This window comes from Homalodisca vitripennis, chromosome 3 (genome assembly GCF_021130785.1).
Source record: "Homalodisca vitripennis isolate AUS2020 chromosome 3, UT_GWSS_2.1, whole genome shotgun sequence".
Taxonomy (NCBI): domain Eukaryota; kingdom Metazoa; phylum Arthropoda; class Insecta; order Hemiptera; family Cicadellidae; genus Homalodisca; species Homalodisca vitripennis.
Genome location: NC_060209.1, coordinates 57,538,784 through 57,565,852, shown reverse-complemented (window position 1 = coordinate 57,565,852; position 27,069 = coordinate 57,538,784). Strand labels below are relative to the sequence as shown.

Sequence of the window (27,069 nt, the reverse complement as noted above, 5' to 3'; positions counted from 1 at the left end):
GATCAGAAATATAAGTTGAATTGTAATGGAAAGGCAATTATGTACCGTGCAAAAAACTTAAATAATCATGTGATTCCGCGCGGCCTGCCGTAATCGGGATTCTCGAGAAAGATAAGATAGCAGTGACAACAATACCGATCGCAATACCTGGAAATGCTTGTTGATTGATGGAATGTTAGTTCTGTTACTCAACTACATCGTTTTATAACGTTCTAAGTTCATTGAAAGAAGTTTAAGCGTTGGGGGCATATAACGGAATCTGACCGATTCTGGATATTTGCCATCGTTATGTATTACAACTGAAGACGTTACGTGAACTGTTTTTGTCCTCTTATTCATATTTAACTTTTGTTAAATGGAATCTTTAAGATTTGACAATTAGAGAGGACATTTGAATCAATTAGCTCTTGAATCATTGAGTATTTGTTGTAACATCGATGTCGCAGTTTCCAATATCGCATTATCGCTCTAAATTATTTCACAATCACAATTCGAAACTAACTTTGCGATCTAAATGAATATGCATAAATTGGATATGGGTTTAAACAAAATAAACATGATGTTAACGAAATATTTTTAATAACTAAATATTTCTACAATAATATTTACATTACAGCAGTATTTATAATATTGCACATGCCATTCGAAAAAAAACATTGTCTTTTCTATGAAAATACTGAGAAGTAAATATGGATACAAAATAAATACATACAAAATATCAAGGGACAATTCGACAATTCTACATTTTAACAAACACTAACAAATAAAAATGATTAACACTATCACACAAATTAAAATATAGAGTAGGTTTATTAGTAGTACTGCGAATCATGGTGTGTTGTGTGGGATGAGAACAATGAGGATATTAGTAATTGTGGTAATTACTTTGTTGAAAACACGTTGTCTTTGTATATATAAACATTTTAAACTGTTATAAGTTATAAAAATCATAGAAAATTTAATCACTTAAAAAAAGAGTTATTTATAAATGAAACGTAGTGGTTTTTTATAAGTGTAACCATTGCCCTACCTCCTCCTCTTGGGGGAGGGGTTGAGGAAGGGAATGGAGGGTAGACAAGGTGGGTTGTCCCAAATTGGGTTAACAATCTTAATGGAAATTTACTCTTATCATGCTGCGTGAGTTGTTACAGAAGTAAACTGAATGTTTAAGTGGTAGGGGTTATACTATTATTAATTTCTACTAAAATAAGAATCAATATTTTAACTATATATATATCCGTTAACTCAACGTAATAGAAACTGGCCATTTCCAATTATACATCAATTAGGGATGCAGCTGTCTGAGGGAAAATGCCGGTTAATGCAACTACGGGCAGGGGCAGGATTGAAACAAAAAAGTATCGACTTAATTTCCTCTGAAGTATCACATTAAACACATTAGTTGCATTATATTGTTAACTATAGTCTACTCCGACAGGCTGTATACTTCAATCCTCACATGTGACTTCGCACTCCCGTAGTTATCGAGCACTATGACAGTCGTTACGTCTAAAGCAACCTCGCATAACCGGGACTTACGATAACACTTATCTCACTGAACTTATCTCCGACTTCATGTGACATACTGTCGACTAGAGATATACTGATAATACATTTATTTACGTCTGCCACGATCCTAAAGTTACAAACGCATTCAGTGATAGTAACACAATTTATCAGTTTGGTTGATAGGAAGGTATTGTACTTTAAACGCAATCGCATACGAAAGCCTTGCTTACCAATACGTTATAAACTCCCAAGATCGGTTTGAGTAAGAGATCAAGAATCCAGTTATCTTTTTACTACAAGAGAATAAAATTATTAGTTGCTGAATGGGGGTTTGCGAAATAAAAATAAATATGGTGAATGAGTTGTAAAGAAAGTTGCACAAACCATTTTTTAGCAATACAACGATTAATGTATTTCTAAAATACAACTGAAAACCAATATAAAATGGCATTTAATCTTTTTTTAAATTCTAATTCAACATCTTTTAATCTAAATAAATAGTATGAAAATAGTTAGGTGTTTCAAAAATTAATGAATCAAATCTTTCTTGTTAGTATTATGTAATCTTATGGTTCTGTCATTTAAAAAAATCTTATAATATCGGATCACTTATAAGAAAAAATACAGAACATATAACTTACTCAGTATATACTCCGTTATATAACTTACGTTGTTTAAGTACCTCCGAAAAATTGGAATCGGTCTAAACTTTTGCAGTGTTTTTATAAAATGTTTCTCATTTACAGTTATTTAAATGGTATGCACTAAGTCTGTTGAACAATGCTCCTAAAGATTTAATATTCATTATACATAAATAAATATACAATTGATTCCATTAGGACATAAATGGTATTAATAATAATGTTGCTGAAGTATATGGATAATTTTTAGAGAATCATTCAAATAGTTTAGCAATCCCGTTAACTAAAACGCTATGAAATACAACATAAACATATAGAACCTAGAACTAGATTTTAAAACCGTAAAATTCAATATCTAGGAGGTAAGGGGTGAGATTTGGTAGCTTTTTTGTCATATTTATGGTTAAATGTAGTATTTACAATAAAAATAAAAATAAATGATAAGAGATTTAAAATTGATGTCCCACTATACTTGGGTGAGGCCTGTTTTTGGTTCTTATTTTAGAAATGTATAACGTTCGCATTGTATTAACTTAACCATTATTCTTTTTTTGGAACAACATGTTGGTCACAGACTTTCATCGCTCATGATAATTTGGATGTTAAACGCCCATCCTTATTTCTTTAAGATGTTATTTATTATGAAACTCCTCAACCAGCTATTTGTCATCGACCACAAATTTTTAAGTTATAGCGATAACGGTAAGGTGTTTTTCCAAATTCGAAGAATATGGACAGTACTTACTTGTTTCATGAAATATGGACAATAGATTTCACACTGATGACTGGTATCAATGAAACATAAGCCATGTGTATTCACATGACATACATATGAAAGCTACTATACGGGATAACGATTAACATAACTTTACTAATCATCATTGTATATTTTAAGGTTCAGTATTATCTTCATTACTTAGGACCATATCTGACTTCGTCAAGTTTAATTTTAAATTCTTCTATAGTTTTTCTACAATGCTACCTAGAATATTTTTCTGCGCCCAAATGTTTGGTCTGTTCAACTTAATAAACGAAATAAAAATTATATATTTCATGGCCGTGCACATTTTTAATAAAGTAATAAAGTTCTCTAGTAAGATATCTTTTATCATTTTGTGACAATTTTTTAGTGTAACTCATAAAGAAAAATAGTTTAAACTAGATATCATATTTCTAAAAACAACAATCTTAATTAGTTAATACAATAATCTTGAGTAAGTGTTTCATAGTTTGAAAATAACGTAAAGTTTAGTAACACCTGTGCTGATAACAATATGCAATCAGGGATGCACTACAACCCATGTTTAATTTTTGTCTTGTATCACAACCAAGTCATATCCATGCAAACAAGGCAAGAAGTGAGCTTACACGATTATCCTTACTATTTAAGGATAATCACAGTTATCACTTAATCTAGTTGTATCACACAGTTAAGGTACACCTTCTTTACGAAGGTGGTGTGTGGAGTAAATCACTAAAGTTTATTGATTTGTCACAAACAAGTTCTTTAACAACAAGTAAAATAAAATGTATATACTCTAAAAACAAGTACGTTATACATAATAGTGTTCTGTATATGCTGGGCTTTGTAAACCTTGCTGTGCTCAGAAGTGTTGTTGTGGAGTAGGGAATAGATCAGTGATCAGTGCCAGAACTACCCCTTCATCCGTGCACGAAGGCTGTAGTAGGCGTACAGTAGTGAGAATGACGTCATTCCGGTCAACACGCCCACGTCGAGCCAGTAGTTTCCATCCCTATAGTTAAAAAACAAACAATGGATTGTTATAACAATAATATAAATCTTGGAAAGGAATAGAACAGAGTACCTTTTACAAGTAATCGGAATTATGTTTATGACAGTAAATAATTACTAATTATAAAAGGTTTTTCATTGAATATATGAAAATTAATATCATGATATTATACATGAACGTACTAAATGATAATGAAGTTGATTAAATTTACTATCACTGAAATGCAAATTTAAATATGTACATATTTGTTTTAAAATAATACTCTCGGAAGAATTAAAAAATAGATTTTTACTGTTATTAGTGGACAAAAATAAGTACTAGAATAAGCCTATAAAATAAGTATTTTTTTGTGCTAGTGTGATAAATAAGGTTGCCAAAATTCATAATAGTGTTATTTCCTTCTCCAATAACTCATATTAATGAATTTTTATGTACTACAATTTCTTTACCTAAATCACATATAGCAATTTTGCTACATGATACATGAACTACGAGTATTTTTCAATTACTACAAAACAGCATTTACTGTTTTTGAAACTATAAATCAAGAATGTTTTCTTTAAGATATGAGTGAATAAACGTGGACGGTTCTAAAGTTACACCACATACACAACGACGTCATAGCGATTCTAAACCACTAATATTCCTAATAAGAGTAAAAATATCGCCACGAGCAAAACTTTTCTTATATATACGTTTGTTTAGCATAACCTCGCATTATATGTACCAACTTCCAATGTATTAACTTGCATCTAAAGGATTAAGACGTAAAGTGTACTTTCAATAAAGTTTTTGTATTGCAGTACAATTTTCATGTTTGTATTCCTATCACATACAAAATATATGATCGCTTACAATATTATTTTCATACTATTTGGATATGTTTCAACTAAATTCTTATTTATATGTTACGGTAAATTCGTACAAAACTAAAACAATGTTTGTTGGTTTTAACAAGATATTTATCACTTTCACTTCTTTGCCGACTTTTAAAACACAACTAGCGTATTTCTTTAGTGGTTTTCAATTAGTTTTTTTTTTTTTTTTTTTTACACGAATAACACAATGTATATTTTGATAAAATTTTAAAATGTATAGCTCATTGAATGGTGAAAGCATCCTTATAAACATTTAACTTTAAAATACTACAGTTTTATCTATACACATAAAAATGAATGTTTGCCTGTATGTCCTTTATAGACTAAGAAACTACTTGACCGCTCATTATGAAAATTTGTATGTATATGTGTTTTTCCACGTAGAAGGCTTATGTGCTATGCCTATTGATCTAACTCACCACCAGACGACGCGGCGCTGCAAAATATAACAGTTATCAAAGTGCCTGCACATTATAAACTGCAGTTACGAGACATTTACGTACATTAAATAGCCAACAATTATTTGAATGCGCTAAGTTTTTATGTATATCTGTCTTTAAAATAGATTTCTGGTTGAACTTAAGGCTTAAGTGTTAGACCACTTTATAATAAAGTACATGCACGTATAATGGCTATAAACATACACTTTTGACAGATTTTCTTGATCGTAGCAACAAGGTCAACTCTAGATCGACGTTGGAATTATAATTTACTTGAAATAGAAGTGCTCATACACGGATAAAGCTTACGGAAAGCGTGCGAAGCCGCGGGGAACAACTAGTTTAGTTTATAAAATAACTTAAACATTGGAAGCCGAAACTGCATCCCCAGCAAACTGATTTTTCCCCCAGAATGTCTTTTGGTGCATGGAAACGGCTCTGAATCAGGTTTTCCACAAAAGCCTTTGCATATTTCGGTAACATAAGTAGAGGTTCTGTGTGTTGCAGCACTAACCTCATGTCGAGCTCGTCCAGGATCGCCATCGGGGTGCGGTAGTGACAGTAGTACTCGTCACAAGCGAGGTTCTCACGGTCGTAGCTGTAGACCGCCAGCACCATACCCTCCAGAGTGTATCGCAGATAGCTCGTGTACGTAACGTAGAAGCAGATCAAAGGCATGTCCTTGAACAGCGCCAGGAACCCCGCCATCAGGATCATGAAGCAGATTCCCACTGCTCCCAAGAAGATCCCGTTCTGGAGACAAAAGCGGTTTTGTTTATTACAGGCGTAATAAAATAGGTTACAGTTTTATTTACACATTACTCCTTTGCGAATTTTAAAAGGTCAATCAAACATCCAAGTATGTCTATGATATCAAAATCGACTACTCTTGAATAGTATAACTCTACAGCATTTACTACTTCTTATAAACTTTATTCTGGAATATCCCCTACCTCAGTTAGTAACATTTTCTTTCTAGGTGTATTACGGACATGATTACCCGAAGTTGATGGGGCCAAGTCTATTTTTGGATAAAGCAGCCTTCCACTAAAAGCTCTGTCCCGATAGGTACCGATATCTAAGCGGATGGTAAATTGAGCAGGAGTACACGCGCACGCGCACGTTCCTACAGAAAGGGTCAGTTTTTTTTCGCTACGTATAATTACCATATAGTCAATTATATAACTGAGAGTAATATAACAGCATACAAGTATAATATATAGCACTAAGTCTAACTTTTTTGTGTAGGAAGGTTTACAAAAAAGCACCACGTGTTGTTAAAACGTAACAATATATAATTATTGATTTACATTATATTACAATCAACTTAATTACAAAGATCTATTATACGAAATAAATCAAGTTTAAATCGTCACTATTTATTTTTAACAAATTTTTTGACACTGTATACATAAATAACTTATAAAAAATTAATCGCAAAGTATGTTGGTAAACGTTCATTTTGAGAACGGCTGAACCAGTTCGGCGAATTCATTTTGTACAGTATTCATTGAAATCAAGGGAAGTTTTATATGAAAAGTGAGATTAGAAATGTTACCAGGAACCTTTAGCAATCATTATAGTATTTACAAAACCAACCTTAATGAACAAAACTACGATTATTTTACATAAGGTACTTCAAACTTATTGGCTTCTTTGACGTCACGATATGGGGTTTTAACAGTGGTTAAGGAAAACCAGAGCAATGAACATTAACATACCTTGAAAATCTATTCTTACCTGTCTTCAGTACGAAAAATAATTGACTTCTATAGCTGAAAAATCGTATAAACGATGATTTTGGAATGTTGCATGAACTTAATAAGAGCGCAAAGGACTTTTCAGTCCTACGTAGGTCCTATATGAACATATACGAAGTATATGACAAAGGCTGGAAGAAACCGCCTTTCCACGACCTATGTATCTGCATTTTCTTGATTGAGGCAACAAGGCAAACTCAGATGTGGCGTTGGAAATAGAATTAATTCAGTAGCAAAACCTAGTACAAGAATCAGTTCCTTAAACTTGCGTTACTTTGATTTTGAAATTTGCTTGCGAAGCCACGGATAACAGCTAGTATAGCATTGTATTGGAAGTATAACTGTTGAATCATATTACGCCATAGGATTTCACCTACAGTTAGATGTGTACCATTTGTTTAGAAATAAAATGAAAATTTATTTAAATGAGTAAACATTATATAAAAAGAGAGACGGGCTCTTGTGCTTCGTTTAGGTATGTCAGCGCCATACGCGTCTGGTAAGAATTCTTTTAAAAAATGAAATTATTTTACTGTCCTAAATTCACCTCTAACTTTAAGTTACAAATAACTAAAAAGGCTACGTATTTTAAGGTTAATATTAATAAGCAAAGAGTGCGAGGCCTTTAAGACCTACAGTTGGATAAGATATTGACTTGTTATTACATTTGTATCTAGGTTTCTGATCTGTTTTTTTTAAGAATTATCATAACTGAATAACCCAATAACCAATCAAAAGAGTCCTGTCATTTAACATCTTTCGGATATTTGATTGGTAGACTAAAGATTCCAGTACCCTATTTAATTCCCTAACACCAAACGGGGGCTGTAGGATTTTAAAGGAATTCGCACATCTGATAGGGTCGTGGGCGTGGAGGACATGTGACATTTTTGGTGACACTCACCACGGGGTTGATGGACGTGCCAAGACCTAGCCCTAGACACTCGGAGATCATGATGTTGATGGTGTTCACCAACAAGAACATGAAGAACCTGTCCACCTCCATAATCTGTGACGTCAGGTAGTATGAGATGGCTATGTAGAACGAGGCGAACAACACCTGTCAACAACGAGCAAATCCAATTTTAATAATCTAAAAATCTGTCAACTGGTCAAAATAAAGTGGCTTCACTTCAAACTAGATGATATAACTGTAGAAGTTACCTGCATAGGCAAGTTCGTCACTTGAAAAGCGATGTAGTACGTTCTTAGTTTGTACCAATTGTTGAACTGTTCTTTCTTGATGATTCCCAGTTCTGAAGGAACTGTAAAAAACAAATTTTTTAGCTGTGCAAATCAAAATGGAAAGTGAAACAACAGGAATTCAAATACAACAACCAAAATTACACCTTGATCAATAGTAAAAAAGAAAGTATCACTTTCAAAGTATATATAACAAATATGTTTTTCTATTATTTTATAAAAGAAAAGTAACAATTATCCAATAATTTTTTATATTTTCAAACGAGGCCTTTCGACATCAAAGATGTCATCGACAGGTGTGAATCAACAATTCGAAATAGTATAAATACTTTACAATTTAAAACAATTTAGTTATATTCTAAAGGAATAGTGAATTTTCAAACAGTCCAAAATCATTGTTTAATATTGTATCTTTATGTTTTTTATGTGTAATGTTTCATAAGCGTCGATTTCTTCTAGTTTATGGACTTATTTTAATAATGTGAAGTTTTTAAAGGTGTGATTTTTTTTAAATGCATGTTTGGCAATAGCTGATTATTCTGTTTGCCCGTATTTATATATTTCGTGTTTCGTACATCTTTTTCTAATGGTTCTTTTTGTCTGGTCAATCACAATCTTCACAGCTAATCTTTTTAATTCCTCTTTTATTTTCATCTAAAATTTTATCTTTTGGATTTTCAATTAGATTATTTATCTTATTTGTTGTGCAAAATGTTACGTTCATGTCATCATGTTTTCTAAATACTTTTTTATTTCTCTATAGAATGGACCATAACTAATGGATTGCCAGTTTCGTTTTTCTTTTTGGTCACTTTTTAAAGTAGTCCTTGATGTCTTTAATAAATTCTTATTTTTTTAGAAAACTGTCAACTAATTTAGTTGAGTATCCATTGATAAAATATGTTTTTGTTTGTAATTACGCCTCAGTGATGATACAACGCAGAAGATGACTCAGTGGAACATTCTGCCCGATATAGAGACACAACAAAGACAGGATCTACATGCCATTAACATGCACGTTGTGTATGTTGCGAGCCAAGTCACTTGCATATGGACAGGTTCCTCATTATCTCAACGCTCTTGTCTTGGCAGCGCTGGGAGTCTTAGTGTTTGTTTCAGATAAGACAGGAATAACTTTTTATTCAAATAAGACTTTCAAATGCTACGTGTGTACCAGATCTTTTGGTTTCCAGGTTCTAAAAATACGTTGTATGGAAGAAAGCGTACATTATAGTGATATGGATGAAAGGATAACTGACATAACACTTTGCGTGTGTATTAAAGTCCTAAACTTTATTGAGTAAATATAACCAGACAGCGGTATATAAATCCATTTCTGAATCAAACAATGTGCTAAGGAATAAATGCAGCAATAAAGGACGGTAATTTTAAATCCGATAGTTCAAATTTAATACTGCCTACCCAAGATATTTGTCTAGATGAGCAGCAGAGAAACTATATATTTCTGTCTGGCTCTCGAAAGGACTGTTTAGTTAGCTCCTATTTCAATTTTCTCTTGACCAAAACCAAACTAATATAATTATTACTTTAACTATTTATTGCAAATCCATTTTCGAATAGTAGATTGCTGATGTATCTACTACGCGACTTCCCTTTGTATCTTGTTATCACTAATAATATTACATGAGTAAGACGATGAATGATTATGACTAATGATGTTAAACGTTATTTGTTGTCTCTAAAAGCGTAAAATACGAATTAGTTGTCCTGGATAATAATTTTGTAAAATCGAAGGAGAGACCTGTCTTTCCTTAAGACTATACTTTGCTTAGTGGTTGCACAGAATCTTTCTCGATTGAAATTTTTTAAGTTCAGTCTCGTACATAATCATTTATTACCTTATTCCAGAAAATAAAATGTTATTTTGTCACTGCGTAAAAGAATTTCTAGACCAGGAACATCTACAAGGTACAAGCTAGGGATATTTCTTGTAGATATTAGGCCTACAAGGTATCCCTATCCTTCCGTATTTCATATACAATTCTGCTTATCTACTAATAACTCTAACTAATACATGGCATAATCAAACTTTTATCCTGAACCGAAGAACACTAGTATTTACTATAACCTCAATAGATGAAGTTTTATTTTATTGACAAGTTGTTGTAACAACAACGATAACAATGAAAGAGCTGGATTGTTATATTACCTCCTGAACTTAAAATTTTCTGTCATTACTTAAATGAGGTGTTAAGTAATCCTTGCTTAAAGATAAATAAATAGGGAGTGTATTAGTAGATATACAGGACAATTGAAGGACATCAAAAAGGTTCAAAAATTTCAGAACAAATACCTGTACTTAATTGAATCATGAAAACAATCCGTAAACACATCTTCAACAGTGTTTATATTATAAAAACAAAGGTTTTCCTGTACGCAAATATGGTATGAGTAATAAAATTATCCCTTTCTTCCTTTTTAGAAACTAAAATTAATAAATTTTGAAAGGGGATAAAAGTCTGGTGGAAATCGCTCTGTACTCTTTGTAAAGTGAAGACACAGTTAACTTGACTATATAAAGAGACGGCTACTTTACAGGCAACACAGTTAGCACTAAGTGGATACTTACACTTAAGTATGGCAGGCATGAGTGAAGTGTAACTGAGGTAGACGGCGGAAGCCATGAAGTAACCGATGTTGCTGACTGACATGTTACCGTCGACACCGGACTTCTGGAACAGCGCTCCGATCATCAGACCCACCAAACAATGGACCACCAACTTCAGGTACACCACCGTCTGCACAACAGGGGTTATCAGGTATGGTTAAGTAGCACAGATTCGCTCTCCTTCACAGGATTAACGAATCGCTTCCACAATTAACATAATTTGCTATTGTATAACACGTAAGATAGGTTGAAAACTGCGAGATAATCTTACCCAATCTCGAAACATGAGTTTGAATGTTCTCCTTAGCAAGACTCGAAACCTGTACCACTCCGAGGGTGGACTCTGGTGGTTGGTTTGGATGTCTCTCTCTATTGAGTTAGGCTCGAGATCTGCAAACAAAGTACGTGCGTGGTCAAATATATCTCACAACTTGTTTGATAAACCATTTGAAAGGGTGAGCTTAGTTATAAATCTAATGAATTCTAAAAAAAACCTGTTCTTGGAAATCCTACGTACATAGACATTTTTTGAAGATCGTGTCAGTTACGAAGTCAGTTCAACGCCAAACGTGTTATACATTGAATTCAATGCAAAATCATGTTTATCATACTTTAAAAATAACATCTGTTTTAGTACCATAAAGTTTGTTGATATAGTTATTGTTTTTCGTTACCTTATAGCAGAGATTTTAAAATTCAGAGGTGCACAATTTAAGCTTTTCAGTGCACTAACCTCCAACTATTTTATTGTTTCAGAAGTAAAAAGTTAAGTAAATGAAAAAAAACACAGCTGTTTGTTTATGTATGTACTTGACAGTATTACTATGTTGATTTCCTATATAATGAAAAATTACATAGAACGGCAGATTTTAATTTTGTTTTCCGTATGATAAATACCGTTGTTCACCATTAAGAGCAAAAGTGTCGTATAGGCACATAATATATTTCGGACCTCGGCTTTTCCTCATATAAAACAACAACTTTTACTACCATTTCTTCCCTCTTAATGTATATAAATGTGAATTCCACCAAACGTGACTCTTGTTTATTTTTGACCTTAAAATAATATTTTCACCACAATCCTTTTTCTTTAAAGTGTCCCTAATTATTTATTTCAAAATACATAAGTGTATTACATTTCGTTTTTATAACATAAAATTGGACATGATAAAAGTCAGTTTACGAGTTACTTTGATAAAATCCTGCATAATTTTGTTTTAGAAAGGTATATGTGTTAGGTAGGCTATGTCATTTCAATAGATTTATTAGAATTTGTATTGCTGGAGGGTTTGTCGTATAACCCCAGTGAGGCGTTTGCTTGATTTGGGCACTAGTAAAGTTCGTGTTAGGTTAGGTTGGCAAAAGAGATAATTTTATCTTGATAATTATATGAAACAGGGCGTTGCGTTTAACAGGTAGTGGTACATCTATGCTAATATCATAAAAACGGTGAGCCATACCAAAAACATTTAAATATGTCTACTTAAGAAATGTATTCTGCCCAGATTATCCTGAATTATACCTTATATGGGAGTTAAATGCGTTAAACGAGGGTAAATACTGTGAGTACCACGGCCAGTTCTGTTCATCCTTCCTTTCGTATTTATATCTTACTCTCCCTCATTTCAATTTATGATGCTGGTACCAAAAATGTGAATTTTTCCGCTGTTTTAATATTCAAGAGTGTTTGGATATTCAATCTAATATATTTTATCATTATTAGTGTGAAATATCAGAATGAAATTTGCTTCTATTTTAATCGAATTCGGAATGTTGTTTGCAAACTGCTTTTATGTTTTTGGTGCCGGAACAACTTATAAGATAGAATAATACTCCTTAATATATAAATGTTCCAGTACAACAATGTGAATTGCGATTTGAATATCAATAAATACGCCCAAGGCTATTTTGTATGAATATCAAGTGTAAACGTGATTTATTAATTGAAGTCTTCGCATCACCAAAATGCGACCTAAGTTTATATACCATAAATTTAAATAAGTAACTGTTATATTTATTTAGTATAAACTACCGTTCTCAAAATAGTAAATTCCGAAAACACAAGGTAGATGGAAATGTTGTACCACCCACCGTGGAGTTTAGGGGGTGCACTCCGCCAGATGGAGTTTGTTGCCGTGTCCACCAGCTGTTGAGTGTGGTCACCAAACTCCCCAGACACCACATCCAGCACTGCACACAATAACATTTGTTACACCGCTATTATTTAGTCACTGAGCAACTCCACTCATCAACTACTAGTATCTATAAAAGTTACTTTGCTAAAAATCAACTATTACCTAATTCAAGATTCCAAAAAGATATAAGAACCAAAGGTTCTTCCTAGGAAGAACTGTCTCTATCGGTATTTACCTTGCAGTTATTTATTGGGAATAAAACGTATTCTGAGAATAAGCAGAAAAATTACTTTCATTTTTAACAGATAGTACTCAATTTAGATTTTTGAAGCTATACTCATAAACAACTTGTATCAGATTTACTTAACAAGTATGACATAGGTTAGTGCGTGTTTTGTTTCGGATACGCGTTTAATAGGATGGTTTTGGATATGCACACAATGATTAATAAAACCAATTTATAATGCTCTTGGAATAAATTTTAAAACAAAGCGTTCATGTTCGATATTTTAAAAGGCAGATAAATACGAGCAGGTCTTCAAACGAACCTACAGTTAACCGCTAAATAAATACACTTAGTCCTTATTGAAAGATTTGTTGTTGCTAGAATATTATTTTACTTATTGTTAATAAACACTAAAACTGTGCTAAAAAGTTACTTGGTAATATTACCAATTACAGAATGTTAATCCTTTGAATTAACAAGAAAGACATCAAGCTACAAAAATGACGGAATGTTGCGTCACAGTACATGCGTATTTATTACTTTCACAATGACTTTTAAAAAATATGCAGGAAATTGGTTCTTAGATAAACCTAGAGTCCACACATTTTAAAAGTAATTTCAGTTAACGGGAGATCTAAATATATAAATGTGGATAAGGAATGTCAACCAGTCTTTAAAATAAATTATTTAAAATCACGCCATCGCAACCTATTTTAGGGCGTCTGTGCATTGATTGATGATTAATACAAGGATCTAAGCTATACTAACTGAAGTCGGCAGGATTGTGGTACTGTGGGCACGGCAGCCCTATGGACTGCAAGAATGGCAGGACGTTGGCACTGGACCCTTGGTAGACACAGTAACCACCACCGATGATGTACGTGTGGTCGAACATCTCGAAGACGGAGGCACTGGGTTGGTGGACCGTGCAGATAATGTTGCGACCACCCCTCGCTAGACTCTGCAGCAGACTCACGACTTGCTGCGTCGTCATACTGTCCAGTCCCCTGGAACATCACACCTCCGTCAATTGGGTTGGAACATGAGGAAGCGTCATGCATTAGGAACATAAAGAACGAACCTAACATTTCCTGTTTACACCGCGTCGTAACATTATTGCCAAAATTAAATTGTTAAAATATTATTTCGTCATCACCGTAGATAGGCAACAACAGAAACTGCCAATAAAACTGGCTGCTTATACAGGTGAGTTGCAGGGGGTTGAACTTTAACGTGCTAGGCTAAAGCAACCAATCACTTACCAATACGAGATAACAGTGAATGTAAGATGATAGTATTGACACCGAATGCGTAATCATAAAATCTCTGGAATCAACATAGTTTGTGCAAAGTATGTTTACGAAACTGGGTGCAAACTCAGGAGTTACTCTTTTATGGAATACTGTTCTTGTTATACAGGGTTAATAAAAAAACCTGAGGAGCCTCTGTTAATATTGTAACAGCTCACACTATAAAAACTAAACTTTGCACACCTTTTTGTCAAGTTATGATATACTTTTTGGGCATAATTACTACTTCGTTCACAAACCCAAAATAGATAATTTTTGGGGCAACTCAAACACTTTAAATTACAAAACCCTGGATTTAAGCTCTTGTTAAAGAAAACTAACAACGCAAAGTAGAGGTCTCTATCTTAACACAGTACAAAATGCCGACGTTTTAAAATTGTTTTAAGTCAGAAGTAATTACTTACAATCTAAGCATAAACGACCTTTTGGGTTTGTGAACGAATCAGTAGTTGTGCCAAAAATTACTTCATAATAATACATAAACATGTGCAGCGTTTAGTTTTTCTAGTATGAACCATTACTATGTCAACAGGGTCTCCAGACCCTTTATTAACCCCTTAATTATACCAAGACGTTTCGATATTTGTACAGTAAAGTATGAATATCAAACCAAGGATAACTATTGGAGGCCAATAGCAGCCGTAGTATCATTGCAGTTCGATTTCGAAATAAATGTAGATTCAACTAATTTGGAGGGACGACTTAGAAGAAATACAAAATACCCCAAGAATCTAGGGCTCTAAAGTCACTTAAACATGCTTTTAATTACCGACAAGACATGTAATAATAGCACTTTAGTTCATTAATTTTTTATTTATTTTAAAGACAAACTTGTAACCTTGTACAATTACATGATAACACGTTAAGTTTAACCACTAATAATCATGTTGACTAGATATATTCATTCAGGCCACTGGGTAATGAGGCTAAACAAACCCAGACCTTGGGTCATCGTGGGATGCTTCAGGTTTGTCCCACGGCCACAGGAGACAACATACTGGCCTGTAGAGCGACTCCCTATTCCACCGTTATGTATTATACAATTTTTAATTTCTATATAGGAGTGGAGTTCAATAAATTTCAAAAATTTAAGAGCTCTTTCGAAAGTTATCGTTCATGCAAACGGACATACGCATAGATAGAGACGTGATTTTTCATCGTCTATTCTAAACGGACTAAAATTATTTAACTTGTAAATGTGAAAACGTAATGGAGTTTGATGTTGTTCCTTACATCCAGTGCTGATTATTAGATTTCTATCGTAACTGTTTGTACTTTTTAACAATCTAACATTTGTACATTTAAACCGCTACAATTTTGTATAAATTGATCCATTTGATGTTGGATTTGCTGCGTTGTGTTTTCCTAGCAGAGAACACTAAATTTTGAAGTAATATTTGAGAAATTCTCTCATTAAATATTCTCTTCTGACTCCATGAAAGCTGTTCCCAGACAAGATTAAATAAAATATTTGCATGATGTAGTAGATATTCAAATATATTACTGATGTGTGAAGTTTTAATGATTTATCAGTCATGGTTCATAAATAAAAAGCATAAAACATGACGTGCTTTTCGGCTATGGTGGTCATCATATTCGTAGTATAATTCGAATACTCATGTTGGCAATTTATTACTTATAAATATATTTATAAGTAATAAATTATTACTGAAATTATTATTGTGGTTTATTACTGAACGCACCGCATGATATACTAATAGTCCAGTTGAAAATAACTTCATTTTTTATATCTATAAAATCACTTCCAGAACCGTTGTTACACACACAAGTGTATCATTCTTAAAAAGATTAATTTAGAAGGCTGTAACTCCTAAACGAGTTAAAATGAAAATTTCTAAGAATAGAGACGTTTGAATATTTTGTTTTTTATTCAAAATAATTGTATAAAAAAATATTGAAATTTTCCGATATATTTACTCGTTTTTTAAATATGATGTCACATATAACATGGACCATTACAAGTGAACAGCATTTGCCAAAGAAACTTAGTTGGAAACTCTGCGGTTAAAATTAGTGCACATAAAAATACGATACTTATTCTGTAATATCATTTCCTAACAAAGACCTCAATAAAGTTAATATATTGTTGATTTATATTTTTTACTGTCAAGGTAAATATGAATTTAGAATCCAGATTAGACCCCCTGTTTGTATTTATGTATTAAGAAAAAATAAAACTGTAAATTTAACTGCAATTCAGTAAACTATATACGTGGTATATACGATACAAACAATATATATATATATATACTGTAGATATATATATATATATATATATATATATATATATATATGCAATATTGGCGCATAAGTGGACAAAGAGTTAGCTTCATTGGAATAATATATTTTAATTAGAGAAGGTCACCAATCAATCTCGGCAATCACCTTTGCTGACTTTTTGATTGCCTTTGTCATATTAAGAATTTTTATTTAATTGAAATGACTTTTTATCTCACACTATTGATGATTAATACTAATTTTTTTTTATAAAAAATTTCATCCATAAACATTTTTAATGAACCCCTAGGAGGTTATGAATAAGGTTATGGACCCAAGGAACTATTGATCAATAGGCTACTCACGTTGTCGGCTCGTCCAGGAACATGACGGGTGGGTTGTTTATCAGCTCCAAAGCCACCGATAACCTTTTCCTCTGGCCGCCAGACAGTCGGTTACACCTCGTGTTAATGGTCGAGCTCAGGCCAACGTTCTCTATGATGTCCTCCACCTGCCACAAGTGCATAACGATTTATCCAACTATTTTACACAAAATTGATTTTGTTTGTTTATAGAAAATTACCTACATTGAAAGAGGAGAATGCGTAGGAAAATAGGTTAGGAAATGGTATATAGAAAAACTTTCCCAAAAGTATCTGCTTGTTGGTGTGTGGTTGGGTAGAGCCAATGGCCGCACGGTCTATGACGCTGGACTTTGATCTGAGTTAGACCTAGCGCAGTTGAAATCCTGCCTGTGACCGTAGCACTTTTTATCAGTATTATCGACCTTGTACTGTGTCGACTCTCCTTATTCTGTTTGATAGGATCCTCGCATATTCTTCAATTCCTTTCCTCTTTTGGACAACAGGTGAGGTGGTAGGCGGTTGTAGAGCTGCACACCCATGCACGAAGGTTTCCGCTCGTAAATCCTCAGACGATGTGCTGGAAGGTTGTAGAGTTCAGCATTTCTGGTATTGTAGTGGTGTACAGCGTTTTTTCTTGCTCAATTTTCTCCATCAGCATGAATTATTACTTCTTGAATGTAAAGTGAAATGACAGTGGGAATCTTCAGAGACTTGAATGCCTCTCTACAATCTTCAAGAGGTTGGAGACCAGTCTCTTGAAGATATGTATGTGTTCTAATACGTTTCTTTGTATGATTAGTATTCGTTGAAGATTTGAAGAAGCAGTTCCATCCCAAGCAGCTAGACCATAACGCAGGTTGGATTCAAACAGAGAAAAGTAGGTTATTTTCCAGTTTTGTGGCTACTGAGAATAAGAATTTGTTTGAACACAAAGTGCCCGTTGTTGAGTTTTTTGGTAAGGTTTTCTACATGTTTGATCCAATTTAGGTCGGTATCTACTGTTACTCCAAGAAATTTCAGCTTCCCTTCTCAGCTGCTTGCATATTGCTGACGACGATATTAAATTCCAGCTGTGGTGTATATCGAGGAGTAACATTCGCTTCATCATTGTACTTCCAACTCTGGGTTTACAAACCACTCATCGCGCACACTCCACTGTCCACGTGGCCACGTGCGTATCGGTACACAAGGCCAACTCCAATGTCACGTACCGGCCAATTGTCTTTCTACAGCTGCGCCGAACACTGAAGATGTCAGTGAAGTGGTGCATTTGGTTCTCCTTTTAGTGGAATATTTACAGTTATTTTCCGTTGTTATGCAAGTTTGAACTGCAGAAGCGGGGTGATAACACTCTTCGGTTTACTTACTTTGATAATTTTGTTTGTTCTGTTTTCGTGGTGATGTTTAACTTTTGTTCTCAGTTGGCGGTCCATTCCGAAAAAGCATTGAAATAATCCAGTTATAATCTAGTCATCAACTTGGGCGAGAATCAAATCTAGTAAACTCCGGAACTGCTGCACATGACTATCAAACTCTGTTATCGTGTTTGCTCTTACGTCATAACTAAACATTCCTAGTCACAATTCGTTCAACTCTTTAAAACATTTTTCATAGGAGATATAAAAAGTTAATACTGTAATGAAAAGTTTTTTTAATAATTCAAGCAGATTAGTTTCAAATTTGACCTCATTGCGTCATAAGTTTTCCGAGAAATATACTGTACTATACATTACTGAGAAATATATTCATAATATCTTGAATCACGTGACACACTAAAAACACCTTGAATTACATGTTTTTTTTTTCATTTCACATATGAACATCATCTATGTCGTCAACAAAAAATAAATGGTAGCCGACCACAGTTTATCTGAAAAATTTAGATTATTGGGTATGAAAAGATCACAGGAAATGCAAGAGCTTGTCTTGGCTAACTTTATCTCAATTAATGGATTATCATCAAACGTAGCAATACTTATTCCGTTTTGTGGAACCTCCAATCGTTGTGTAGCCCAAAGGATTTATTTAAAAATTGAACACTAGGAACGTGGAGTGTGTTTCTGGGCTTTCATATGAGTAAGCTATTTCAACTTACCACACAGAGTAGCATCTGATTTTCTCCATAAACAGCATTTAGCCTTCTCGGATTTTGGACCTAATCATTTGAAATACAGTATATATAAAATATCTGATATCCAAATCTAACCCACTAAAAAATAAGCTATGCAGTAGGAACGCAAACCGCGGAACGTTTGCTTTTGACTACCCTAACTTATTAGAAGATCGTTTTGCCATCTTTGGCACTTGGAGCAAAGATGGCAAGATTCCTCAAAAAGACACGAACCTGCTTTAAACATTTCATTTCATTTCATATCGGCAGTCAATCTGCCCAATGAGCTTTGAAACCAAATTACTTGCCAATAATCCATTCTTAGAAGCAGTACAGTTAAGGATCTAAAGGTAGATGGATTAAACTTCTTTAAAATGTAAAAATACCAACTTATTCAATAAATATCAGAGCTAATTTGTATTAAAATTCTGTGTTATTGATGTCAAATTGTTTATTTTAACAATGATGCTACATATTCTGGTGTGTTTTTAATCCTTTTAACTCTTAGTTGGTTACCAAATACTTCACACATTGAAAAGGTTTAAAATGGTCCATACTAGGTTGTATTTTCAAATCCTACTACAATAGAATAAATATAATTGTTAGTTCTTTGGTTGAAGGTTATTTTTGACGATGGAAGGATTGTGAAGGAAACAGGATTTTTCCGGACATTTGCCATCGTTCAGTGAAACAAGAAATCAGTAACACTACGTTTCGAGATCCGCAATCTGATCTCTTCTTCATGTATTAGGAGTTATTACCTGAAGAAGGGATCAGATTGCAGATCTCGAAACGTAGTGTTACTGATTTCTTGTTTCACTGAACGATGGCAAATGTTCGGAAAAATCCTTTTTCCTACAGTCGTAGGTGTTTGGTAGACGAATTCAGACGTATTGCGACCTGTATTCTGTAGTTCAGTTTTAATGATTAGTGTTGTGTATAGTTTTTTATTAAGTGCATGTTTTTAGAGTTAGTGAAGTTGACAAACAACATGGTGGTCGTGATTGCTGACTTAGGCGTGCCACAACGCTTTGGTATGATTTTGTTTATTTTAACCTAGTTTGTAATTATGTATTAGGCTAGTTATTACCTGAAGAAGAGATCAGATTGCAGATCTCGAAACGTAGTGTTACTGATTTCTTGTTTCACTGAACGATGGCAAATGTCCGGAAAAATCCTGTTTCCTTCATTATTGTTAGTTTCAGGCTCGCATACCATCTTACGCGCACGTACTGTAAGCTAATGTGCGTTTCCTAAACATTAAATCTATCACACATGGCAAAGTAAATGCAATTGCTATTGAGAGGTTTCTAATTTTTGTTCAACTATTGTCTAATTTTAACTATATTGCATATAGCGAGTGTACTGACCAGTATGAACTTGGCCTTCCTGGACATACTCTGCTCCAGTTTTAGCTCGGCAGCTGTTAACATCACTTCGCGTACTGTCAGCAGCGGTGTCAGGTTGTCGTCCTGCATGATGTAGCAGCAGTCCTTCTTGTTCAGTGGTTCCGTCTTCATCTCGCCGTTCTTCCTCTGGCGCGCTGAGCACATGATCTTCCCCCTCATTCCTTCCACTCTGAAAACCGAGAGTGTTGTTAGGCATACAAGTTAAATATACTAAAAATGAGCTCAGTTTCTCTAAAGAGACTTGTTAATCAAGTTTACATTGTGTAATGAATAATGTTTTCGTTAGTTTAAACATGTATTTGGACTGTTCAAATAGATTGTTACAGATGTATGAAGATGTTGTCACCAAATGGTAAAAAAAAATTTATATATACTTATTATTTGTATTCGGGTGAGTAATATAACGAATATTTAAATAGCACTACAGTCACTTGTCATATTGATATATTACAAAAACAGAAACTCGACGTTTCCTAAGTTCTTATCTGTCCACTTCTTCACATGTCAAATCCTAAGTTTTTAAAGTTATTGATTTGTTCACTAGGTTGATCTGTTCAACACCTACATCACACCTGGAAAAGAGGGCAGAGACAATGCTCGTTTTTAATCGTTAACCATATCAAATGTCCGTTATATTGTTATCCTTTCAAATTATCCATCGAGAATATTGGACATGGAAATCTGTCACAATCACGCCAAACCATTCATATTTATCGCAAGACGAGACTGTAACGATAACAACAAAACGCATCAAGCACAGTTACACAGATTGATCAAAGTGATGTTACAACTGAATAGTGATATTAGTACTTTTGGTTAAGTGAGCAAATGAACAATTTAGTGATATCGTTAAATCGTCTACTATAATAGCGAGGTGACCTTTGTATAATTAAATCTCCCTTAGTTTAACGATGATGCGAGTGCTAAGCGTACATTATTATAGTTTAATCACCATCTCCAGACTAGCATTCTCCAGGATAGCGACCTTGTTCCAATAACATTTAGATAAATACGAGCCAGTGCTGCACCTGCACTATATTTAAGCAGATGATTCCGTACTACATAATTATCAGAGACATTATTCAGCTCGTTATATGTTATTACAAAGTATCTCAGTTTCAGTACCTACGAAGCTATTTTTCACTTCGTATAAAATCAGGGTTTCAAGCGGCTCTCAAATTTTTTATATTTAAGTCGTATGGCACTATTTGGAGATTCTGTAAATCTGTTTTGCCAACACTCTCTGTCCGACCTTCAAGGTTACAGTATCATTACCTTGGCTCTTACACTGGTTTCGCAGTCGATTTAGTAACACCACCTGTTATTTCTCTAATCTCCGTCATTACGTTGGCCATTTTAGTTAACAAGCTTGAATCACAGCTAAGTTGAATATTAACGCCACGAGTTACAGTCATGACAGAGAGTATAAATAGATGAGGTTAACAATCTGATTGTACTCCACCTGGTTAACATTACGTATGGTGTATATTGTTTGTTTCCTTTTGTTTCAGTTTTGATTATATTTAAGCGACATGAAACGTTAATTATATACCTGAAAATTTTCATTAAAGGCTCCGTATTAAGTATAAAAAAGATGCTCACAAAAATGGAGTTAAATTTGTTAAAACAATTAGATTATCTAAATCGTTACTGATTGTTATGTTCTCTGTATTCCTCAATTATGTACCCAAAGTCATAAAAAATTTAACTTATCATTTAAGAAAATGTTTACTACTAATGTTTATTTGAAAGAATAATAAAGCTTGTTTTGCCAGATGAAGTGTTGACTAAAAAGCATAAGTTGAGAAAAATAACTGACTAGAATTGGGCAGAAATATAAAGTAGTTATAACTGTAATATGTTATATATTTTTAACTAAGCTCCCGGTCAATAACCAATAAACAAGTATTGTACAATAAGCTGCGATCGGAACTATTACCCAAAGTAACACAATAACGCTATAATTTTCAATATGCCTAATTATTTCATTATATTACTTATACGTAACCATGGTATGTGTAACATAAACTTTTACTAAACATAAATACATTTGCTTGTGCCCTTTTAACCTACTTTCTTAACTAAAACGTTGGTACAACATTGGTTTAAAACTATTCCAATCAACTAAAGATAGTATTAGTATTTCTCAGAACAGTTGGTTAGAATTTCATTAATTTTTCATTAAAACCATTGAGAACTGTAATACGTTGCCCCTTTATCTTATTCCAGGATCATATGTGGAAGGTGTGTGTTACATGTGCATGGAATAATGTATTGTGATCATTCTCAGTTGCTATAAAACCTTAAACAATCACTGGAACTGGGGAGATTTTGTAGGTGGAACAATGTGTACTTTACATAAAAAAGTAATGAATCCTAAATTTTTAAAGTGAATCTATTGGTTTTTAGAATTGTCTCGTTAACCATGAAAGAACTTACCAAAAATAAATTCATGCTCGACTACATAAATATACTTAAATGTTTAATATTTCGAGATTTTCAAAAAAAAATTTAAATTAACTCAGCTAATCGTTATAGGGTCCAAATTGACTATCAAAAGGGATCGACGATAGAAGTCCTCATTTATGTACCATGGATAGGTTGGATGGAAGAGTGAGACAGCGGCGAATTAATTTCAATTAATTAGCGTGTTCTAATTGTAATATGCTTTTGATTTTAATCTGATTTTTATTTGTGTCGGCCGTTTGAGTATCTCATGAAGTGATGGAATGTAATTAAAATTCGTTATACCATTATGTTATACGAAGTCAAAAAATTTAGGTCAAATTGAAGTCACAACTGAAAAACAATTCATAAAAATGTAAAACACAAATCATTATTAAACATATTCGTTAGTGTAAAGAAAATGGAGTGTTACCCAAAACTACACATCCCACAATCTACGTATGTATGTTGCAACTGCGTCCTTCATTATTCTATTATATACGCAATAACGGTTGCAACATCCCTTTCTCTTTGTACATTTCTTTAACGTTTATGCACAAAGGCTTGTTTGTTCCAACATGATGTTTCAACTATACCTGCTTTTATAATACCAAATTAATATCATCTTCTTCTAGCTACGTTTACATTATAATTTATTTTTCTGCTGGGTTTCAATACAAAACACCGATGTTTGAAAAGTTTCTTGTATTCCTTAATTGTTACTATTGTTTATGGTTTTGCTATCTTTTGTTCACACAAGCGCCCTTTGCTATATTAATCATTTATAAATAGCATTTTCTTTTCGATAAAATTGCTATATTGATTAAAAGTTATATGCTACATAAAAGGGTCTCTTATTTCTATTTTGGCGCAACAATCACTAAGAAAGAATTTTGAAAAAAAGAACGTTTTAACAACTTTAAAGTATCTGTACGCACACGTGAACTTACGACAGTTTAGAGTTTATGATCGGATACAATAAACTGAGTCGGCAATAAGGAAAACCACGCAGGTTCTCAGGCGGTGGTGATCACATGTGACTTTCAAACCGGTTGTCCTTGATAGAACAGTTCACATGTACTAAATTTAAAACCGCCTCACACTACCCAAACTGTTTAATTTTCTATATTGTAAACTAACATTCTTATTCTTACAAATGATGTTACTTAAAATATATTTATCACCTTGGAAATAGCGAGATAAAGTGGAATTGGAGGTTGAATTATAAATTCAGTTCTAAATGTCTCGAAAAGTTGTACACTTTTGAGTAGGTGGCTTCACTGAAGGTTGGCTAATGACGCCCAAATAATTAGCCGGTGCAACTAGTGGGAGCAGTTCACTGATATAATAAAAACCAAAATAAGACCTAGAGATATTATTTCCAACTAATTTTCAATGGTAATTATTTCCATTAAACTTGCTAATATAGACCCAAAAATAATAATGAACTTCAACTGTCATAATTACGTAAGTTCATTCTTTTACCCTTTTGTCATATTATTTCTCTCAAGTGATTAAATGATTAAATGTTTGACAGTAAAATCTCCCATGGTCAACTCTGCAACTTATTGTTTTATGGCACCCACTTCCTTAATTTCAATCTCTAAATTACTTATATGATATAGCTTGTAACCTTACAAAATAATCCGTTTTCTTAAGAAGTTTCGTAACTGATAATAAATTGAGAATATTTTGTTAATTATTTGTTGTTTACAAACTATGGTTTAATTTTTTTTTTTTTTTTTTTTTTTTTTTTTTTTTTTTTTTTTTTTTTTTGTTACTTGAATTGTGAGTCTTACACATACCAAAACATTTTAAGTATTATACGTTTTTTGCGTATTTGACGGTGATGAAGCAAATCATGTACAAATATAATCTCCAAATACTTTTCGTATGGTACAGACTCTCCATAAATTAGGCACTTATGAGTAATCAAATTTAAAATGTGTTAAAAAGCACTCTCTAATATAAAACGACAATTTATTTTATATTTAGTCTTTGAAGCACATATTGCTATGACTCGCTACGTATGTTTGACATACTAAATATAGTGACTTCTGAATCATTTAACCACATAACGCATCGTATCACTAACCAAAGCCTATTTACAATGTTTCTGATTTTAATTAATTGTAATTGGGTTTCAATGAGAAAAACGTACTCGTGATAGTCTGTAGACGGCGGAGAATATATTTGTAGGCTTGAGTAAAACTTGATTAATAAAAAACGTTGTCATTAAGTTATGGATTGTTTATTAGAGATTAGTAACTAGATTATACAACTCAATTAAAATAACAAAAGAAGTAATAATACTAGAAAACCACAATCAAACAAGTATGCAACACTCAAGGTCACCGTTGTCCTGAAAAACTTGTTTAATGTCTCAGTAAACAATGCTAGAAGGTTAGACACATTGGCAAACAAAATAAATATCTAGATGACGTAAAATAATTACTGTACAAATATTCCTTAGTCTACTTTAAGTAGAAGTATAAAATATAGTATTTACAATTTCGCAGAATCACTTGAGGACTAAGCTTGAATACTGAGGATTATTTAAGACGTTCCAGTAATGGGGTTCGCTGATTTTATATTACATTTAGTGTAGATACAATCATAGTGAGTTCAGTGTACGACTATACACCTATATGCCACTCACCGGGCACCTGCATTAGTACATAACAGATACATTATTATTATTTATAAGTGTTATAATTGGAAATCGCGTGTTAAAGTTTGATACACAAATTTTAATACCGTGTACTCCGGTGCTGTGTTATCTTCTTAACTAACAAGAAAGTTTTTAGTACCTATCAACTTTAAAATTCAACAACACTTCACTCCATCTTCGAAAAATTAATAATAGTCATTCTAACAATTGACCATTTGGTTTCAATTACAACTAGTCGAACAACATCAATGGTGTTTTTAGATGACTGTGACAAAAATTGGTGTATTTGTAACATAAAAACATACAGTTTTAATCATAGTTACATAAAAGTATGAATAATATGTATGAACTACGATAATTGTAGTTAAATAAAAAAAAAAACTGTACGTAACGAAGGTAATGATCAATCTGTTTGTTTACTTGGTTTCCTTGTTTTCAATAAAACATTCCTCCAGTCCTACAGGCAGGCAACGGTAAAATAGCCACATCAAGGTCTTGAGACAGGAAATCAAGCAGCATCATTTTTAATCATTGCTGATTTATTAATCACAGCTGACACTTTAAATTTAAAAAAGGGGTTTTTATTTTCCTTGTAAAAGGGGTTAGACAATCAGTCAATTACAAAAGAAATACCCTAACTAGTGCTTCTTTCGGTTAAGTGCTCTTTGCTGCAAAACTTTACGTTACATGTGAGGATTTTGCAGCATCAATGCTCTAAGCAATTATGCAATGGTAGCCAGTTATGTGTGGCAATGCATACACAATAGTTGTACTTAACCTTTTTTTTTTAAAAAATTTTAAATTCTTTTGAATATTAAAATACTATTTAAAGGGTAAATTTATGGAATATATGAACAATCTTAATAGTAGTTTATATCTACTAGTTAATGTTCATTACGTGAAAATAAAATTACCTTCTGGTTTGACCAGTTTTGAGGGCGTACATAAATTTAATATTTAAAATACGAATAGGATCATATGGCACTTTATTGGTAGTAGTTTTTTTAAATTCTAAGTTAATTGTAAAAAAACTATTGTTCGGTGTTTCTTCCCGTTAAATGTTATTAATAATAACTTGTATTAAATCGACACCGTCGAATTTGTAACAAATGTTATTAACCAGGATTTAGTTTTCATTCCACTTTTTTATAAAACATAAAACATGTCTAATCAAATTTAAAATCTTAAAGTGTTTGCATGAAAATTTGAAACTTTGTAAATGTTTGTAAAATTTTGACGTGTTCTTACGTATCTCCTCTGTCAAATTTCGGTGTCAGCAATTTTTATAGTAAAAATAAAACTGAAATCGGCTGGTAGTTAAACACAATTTGGCAAACTGAATGTAT

At 33.0% G+C, this 27,069-nt stretch overlaps 1 protein-coding gene across 1 annotated transcript in view; it reads right to left on the bottom strand.

Moving 5' to 3' along the window:
* Positions 1-560: 560 nt before the first annotated feature.
* Positions 561-27,069, bottom strand: part of LOC124356934 (ATP-binding cassette sub-family G member 4-like) — an 81,238-nt gene continuing 54,729 nt past the window's right edge. The window contains exons 4-13 of the mRNA XM_046808241.1: positions 20,569-20,776; positions 17,089-17,234; positions 13,944-14,182; positions 12,906-13,004; positions 11,086-11,204; positions 10,776-10,944; positions 8,147-8,247; positions 7,887-8,042; positions 5,737-5,975; positions 561-3,904 (exon numbers count right to left, since the gene is read on the bottom strand). Coding sequence (XP_046664197.1) covers positions 3,805-3,904; positions 5,737-5,975; positions 7,887-8,042; positions 8,147-8,247; positions 10,776-10,944; positions 11,086-11,204; positions 12,906-13,004; positions 13,944-14,182; positions 17,089-17,234; positions 20,569-20,776 — 1,576 coding nt within the window. The 3' untranslated portion in view covers positions 561-3,804. The remainder of the gene's footprint in view (positions 3,905-5,736; positions 5,976-7,886; positions 8,043-8,146; positions 8,248-10,775; positions 10,945-11,085; positions 11,205-12,905; positions 13,005-13,943; positions 14,183-17,088; positions 17,235-20,568; positions 20,777-27,069) is intronic.